This window comes from Colobus angolensis, unplaced genomic scaffold (assembly GCF_000951035.1).
Source record: "Colobus angolensis palliatus isolate OR3802 unplaced genomic scaffold, Cang.pa_1.0 Scaffold202, whole genome shotgun sequence".
Classification (NCBI taxonomy): Eukaryota; Metazoa; Chordata; class Mammalia; order Primates; family Cercopithecidae; genus Colobus; species Colobus angolensis.
Window position 1 is genome coordinate 6,860,263 of NW_012115178.1, and position 6,324 is coordinate 6,866,586.

At 41.3% G+C, this 6,324-nt stretch overlaps 1 protein-coding gene across 1 annotated transcript in view; it reads right to left on the minus strand.

Annotated features, from left to right (window-relative positions):
• Positions 1–1,326: 1,326 nt before the first annotated feature.
• Positions 1,327–6,324, minus strand: part of EAPP (E2F-associated phosphoprotein) — a 29,120-nt gene continuing 24,122 nt past the window's right edge. The window contains exon 6 of the mRNA XM_011941873.1: positions 1,327–1,966. Coding sequence (XP_011797263.1) covers positions 1,690–1,966 — 277 coding nt within the window. The 3' untranslated portion in view covers positions 1,327–1,689. The remainder of the gene's footprint in view (positions 1,967–6,324) is intronic.

Below are 6,324 nucleotides of genomic sequence, written 5' to 3' on the forward strand. Positions count from 1 at the left end.
AACTCCTGGGCTCGAGCGATCCTCCCTCCTCAGCCTCCCAAAGTGCTGGAATTATAGTCATGAGCCACTGCATTCAGCCATATCATTTTTTTAAAGACTGAAAATAAAATACACAGATGCCTACAATGCAATTTCCCCTCAAGCTGCCACTGATGATTTTTATATTAATACCTAAAAAAATTATATCTTAACTGTTTGCAACAGAAGTAATAAATAGTAGGCACAAGAGGTGGCAGCAGAATTTTTTTTTTTTTTTTTTTTTGAGACAAAGTCTTCGTCTGTTACCCACGTGGGAGTGGAGTGCCACAATCTCGGCTCACTGCAACCTCTGCCTCCCAGGTTCAAGTGATCATCCTGCCTCAGTCTCCTAAGTAGCTGGGATTACTGGTGCCCACCACCAGACCTGGATAATTTTTGTATATTTAGTAGAAATGGGGTTTCCCCCCCCGTCTCTACTAAAAAAAAAATATGAAAAACTAGCCGGGCGAGGTGGTGGGTGCCTGTAGTCCCAGCTACTCGGGAGGCTGAGGCAGGAAAATGGCATAAACCCGGGAGGCGGAACTTGCAGTGAGCCGAGATTCGGCCACTGAACTCCAGCCTGGGTGACAGAGCGAGACTCTGACTCCAAAAAAAAAAAAAGAAATGGGGTTTCACCATGTTAGCCAGGCTGCCCTGGAACTTCTGACCTCAAGTGATCAGCCCACCTAGGTCACCCAAAGTGCTGGGATTACAGTGGTGAGCCACAGTGCCCGGCCAGAATGTTTAAGTCTAGTTAGGAGGGGAGGTAGCTTTCCCTCACCATAAATTTGTATTTTAAAATGTGCATTCATTAAATTTAGAGTACTGGTAAGTGTACTTTTTTCAGAGAAGGACCTTTATTTCTTAAAGCGTCTGACAGTACCTACTCCATGCAATTGTTTGTTTCTTTGTTGTTTGTTTTGAGACAAACAAACTGTCACCCAGGCTGGAGTACAGTGGCATGAACTCAGCTCACTGCAACCTCTGGCTGACAGGTTCAAGCAAGAGTTCTCCTGCCTCAGCCTCCTGAGTAGCTGGAATTACAGGTGCGTACCACCACACCCAGTTGATTTTTCTATTTTTAGTAGAGACCAACAGGGTTTTACCATGTTGGCCAGGCTGGTCTCAAACTCCTAAACTCCTGAACTCCTAATCCACCCCCTTGACCTCCCAAAGTGCTGGGATTACAGGCAGGAGCCAAGGCTAGTGGCCTACTCCACACAATTGTAACAGTCACTAAATATTGTCATTCCATCCTGTGGGGTGGGGGTGAATAAAGATACATCTTAGCAAAAACAATACAGACAATTCAGGAAAGAGTTTCCAGTTTAATTACATCAAAGCTACATCGAAAGTAAAAATGATACTCAGAAACAAAGATTGCTTATAATTCCAGAACATTTTAATTCTAAAGAGCCTTAAAAAAAAGCCCCCTGTTTCCAAATGTTCATCAAAAACAGAATGAATCAGTCCCATCAATAAGGGGGAAAATCAAAGGAAAAAAAAAAGAGAGGGTGAGAGATGTAAGAGATGAATGAAGGCTGACAACTATTCTTCTTTATAAAGAGAAACACTGCTTCCTCAGTGTCACATATGAACAGGCAGGAGGAAAGTAACTATCCATATTTGCCTTATATACAGTATCGGGTAATTAGATGCCAGTTGGGCTGTTTAGGAATGGCTTGCTAAAACATTGAAAAAATGAAAGACTTCATCCTTGTCATAGACTGCCACTTCAGTGGAACATTCAGTGCACATGACTGGGTGATAGATTTCTTCCACATCTGTCTCTGCCTTCTCGGCAGCATCTTCCTGGTTAGACCTCATCTTCTTATGGCCTCGCCTTTTCTTCCTGTTCTCTGAGGCTTTATATCTTAGAACCTCCTCTTTGTTAATAGAACAATTCATCACAAACATTGCTCTATATTGAGTTTTGTATGATTCATGCCTAAGAGAAAAATGAAATGGAGAATTGGGGTTTATGTTCTATGTTAATAGTTTATCCATTTAGATAAAATTTGAGAACACCAAAATCTTACTGAAATACCAACCAAAGACATAGGAACAAAGAAGCAATTTTAAAGAAATTTTAAACAGTTGTTTTAAGAATAATTAGGCCGGGCGCGGTGGCTCAAGCCTGTAATCCCAGCACTTTGGGAGGCCGAGACGGGTGAATCACAAGGTCAGGAGATCGAGACCATCCTGGCTAACACAGTGAAACCCCATCTCTACTAAAAAATACAAAAAACTAGCCAGGCGAGGTGGCGGGCGCCTGTAGTCCCAGTTACTCGGGAGGCTGAGGCAGGGGAATGGCGTAAACCCAGGAGGCGGAGCTTGCAGTGAGCTGAGATCTGGCCACTGCACTCCAGCCTGGGCGACAGAGCGAGACTCCGTCTCAAAAAAAAAAAAAAAAAAAAAAAGAATAATTAAAACTTGTGAACACAGCTCACTGCAGCCTTGAACTCTTAGCCTCAAGTGATCTTCCTGCCTCAGCCTCCCTAGTAGCTGGTATTATAGGCAACAAGCCACTGCACCAGGCAGAAGAAACATTTTAGTATATAACAGTATAAAGAAGAAATGTGTCTCTTTCCTTCTGCTTTTTGAAAGTAACTTTTATCTCAGGGGAAAAAAAAAATTATTTGCTCTTTAAACTTAGAAAAAAGTTGTTGGAAACATGCCAGGTAATGTGCAATAACCTTTGACTACTGTCTTTTCACACTGTGGCCTGAGACTCCGCCCTCTTCTCATTTTAGATGGTGCCATTGTGGTCAACATTTTAGTAAAAGCTACAGGTTTAAAAGCTTAAGGAGCTTCTGACTTCATAATGTCTACTTTCAGCTATTATATATTTGATCAGTCTAACGTAGGGGTCCCCAAAGCCCAGGCCACAGACCAGTACCAGCCTGTGGCCTGTTAGGAACTGGGCAGCACAGCAGGAGGTGAGCAGCGGGCAAGCAAGCATTGCCAACTGAGCTCTGCCTCCTGTCAGATCAGCTGCAGCATTGCATTCTTTTAAGTGTGAACCCTATCATGAACTGCGCATGCAAGGGATCTAGGTTGCGTGCTCCTTATGAGAATCTAACTAATGCTTGATGATCCAAGGTAGAACAATTTCATCCAGAAACCATCCCCCGACTTTGTTCACCTCATATATGTAATATTTTCCTACTTATTTTCCCACTTAGTAAGTTTTTTTTTTCCCCCTTAGACCTCATGCAACAAAAATATCTATCTGGCTAAAAACAGTGAGCTCAAACTGTGCACTCACTAGTTCCAAATATTAACCTTCACCTTCACTACCATCATAACCACCAGGAAGTAAGAATGTGCAAGTGGGCACTTCTCAGGGAAAAATCATCTAACCTTTCAAAAAATATCTTCAAACATAAATAGTTCTAGTTTCCTGTGTAACTGTAACTGCTTGCATGACTGTATCTGTCTCAGATCTCTAAGAATCCCTTATCACATGTTAATATATATTTTTCCCTTTCTCTGTATCCCTTGTACATCAGAACAAATCATTTTTTCTAAACTTTTTTCTTTTTTTTTTTTGAGACAAGGTCTCACTCTCTTGCCCAGAGCAAGAGTGTTGCAGTGCAGTGGCACAATGATGACTTACTGCAGCCTCTGCCTCACGGGGTCAAGTGATCCTCCCACTCCAGCTTCTCAATTAGCTAAGACTACAGGCATACACCACCATGCGTGGCTAATTTTTTTCTTTTTGGTGGGGAGGGGGGCTTCCTATGTTGCCCAAGCTGGTCTCGAACTCCTGGCCTCAAGCGATCCTCCTACCTCAGCCTCCCAAAGTGCTGGGATTACAGGTGTGAGCCACCACGCCCAACCTAAACTGTTTTCTTAAAGATCACTCACCGGTGAAGGCCGGGTGCAGTGGCTCACGCCTGTAATCCTAGCACTTTGGGAGGCCGAAGCAGGTGGATCACGAGGTCAGGAATTCAAGACCAGCCTGACCAACATGGTGAAACCCCGTCGCTACTAAAAATACAAAAAGTAGCCAGGCATGATGTCACATGGCTGTAATCCCAGCTACTCAGGAGGCTGAGGCAGGAGAATCGTTTGAACCTGGGAGGTGGAGGTTACAGTGAGCCGAGATTGCACCACGGCACTCCAGCCTGGGTAACAGAATGAGACTCTATCTCAAAAAAAAAAGAACACTCTTAGGAGTCTTAAATCATTTCCCCAAACTTTAAATAAAATTTTCATTAAAAAAAAAATTACTCCATTGTATTAGAACCTTGCATTAATATGGAACATAATTTTCACCAGGGCCAATTAGATCATGAAGAAACTTTTGAATATAGGAACCCCGTGTTATGGTTTAATTGGAAGAGAGGCAACTTAAGTACAAAGACCTCATCTCATAAACAAAGTCTTTGTTAACTTCTATGCAAAATGCTTAAGGCTCATATGTACAGTAAAAAATTGTTACAAATCATCATAAACCTCAAGCCAGGTAATAAGAATAAACTACAAGTGGTTACTCATTAGTTCCTAGAACAAATCGACCACCCGTATCATTATTTATTTTCAGTTAACTTGATTCAGAAGATATACTAAGACAGCCACTTATAAGGCTACTAATAGAAGACAAAATCATGCCTATAATCCCAGCACTTTGGGAGGCCGAGGTGGACAGATAGCTTGAAACCAGGAGTTTGAAACCAGCCTGGCCAATATGGTGAAACCCCATCTCTACTAAAAATACAAAAATTAACAGAGTATGGTAGCACACGCCTGTAGTCCCAGCTACTTGAGAAGCTGAGGCATGAGAATCGCTTGAACCTGGGCGGCGGAGGTTGCAGTGAGCGGAGACGGTGCCACTGTACTCCAGCCTGGGTGACAGAGTGAGACCCTGTCTCAAAAAAAAAAAAAAAAAAGGAACCCCTAATTTAAAGGCCAATTGGATACAAGGCATGGGTAACCTAGGGACCTCCTACTTGCAATGTCATCTGAAGTAGTGGGGGCAGTCTTAATAAGACTGATCTCAGCCTGTGGGTTCCGCACTAACTCCAGTAGTGTCAGAATTACATTGTAGGACACTCCATGTCCACAGAAAATTGAAAATTGCTTGATATGGGGGGGGTGGAAGCTCCACACATTTGGTGTCAGAAGTGCTGTATGAGTAGAGATATAGTTTGTCTTTTAAGGTATTACATCATTGCACAACACATATGCAGTTTCACCGAATCCTTATTAGCACTGGCAAGTGCTTTATTATAAAAGCTACTTTTTAAATAAAAATTTTTATCGATATATCATAGATGCACATATTTTCAGGGGGTACATGTGATAATTTAACATATTCATATAATTTGTAAAGATCAAATCAGTATAATTGAGAGATCCATCACCTTAAATATTTATTTATTTATTTATTTATTATTTTTTAAGACAGAGTCTCACTCTTACCCAGACTGGGGTGCAATGTTGTGATCTTAGCTCACTGCAACCTCCACCTCTCAGGTTCAAGCGATTCTCCTGCCTCAGCCTCCTGAGTAGCTGGGATTACAGGCACGTGCTACTATGCCCAGTTAATTTTTGTACTTTTAGTAGAGACATGGTTTCATCATGTTGGCCAGGCTGGTGTTGAACTCCTGACCTCAGGTAATCCGCCTGCCTCAGCCTCCCAAAGTGCTGGGATTACAGGCATGAGCCGTCATGCCCAGCCAATATTTATCTTTTCTTTATGCCAGAAACATTTGAATTATTCTCTTCTAGCTATTGTGAAATATACAATATTTTTTTCTACAATAGATTGTTTTAAACTATAATTCATCCTGCTGATCAATGGGCACTTAGGTAAATATTTTGGCTATTGTAAGTAGTGCTACAATAAACATGAGAGTATAGATATTGCTTTGATATATTGATTTTCTTTCTTTTGGATATATACCCAGTAGCAGAATTGCTGGATCATATGGTAGTTCTATTTTTAGTTTTTTGAGGAACTTCCATACAGTTTTCCATAGCGGCTATACTAATTTACATTCCCACCAACAGTGTTCAAGGGTTCCCCTTTCTCTGCATCCTCACCAGCATCCCATATTCCCTGTCTTTTTTATAAAAGCCATTCTAAACAGGGTGAAATAGCTCATTGTGATTTTGATTTCCATTTCCATGATGTCCATTTCCATCCATGATTAGTGATGTTGAACATTTTTTCATATACTTGTTGGCCATTTCTATGTCTTCTTTTGAGAAATGTGTATTCCAATATTTTGCTTAATTTTTTTTTTTTTTTTTTTGAAGTTTGAGTAAAATTGGTATTAGCTCTTTAAGCCATCAGGT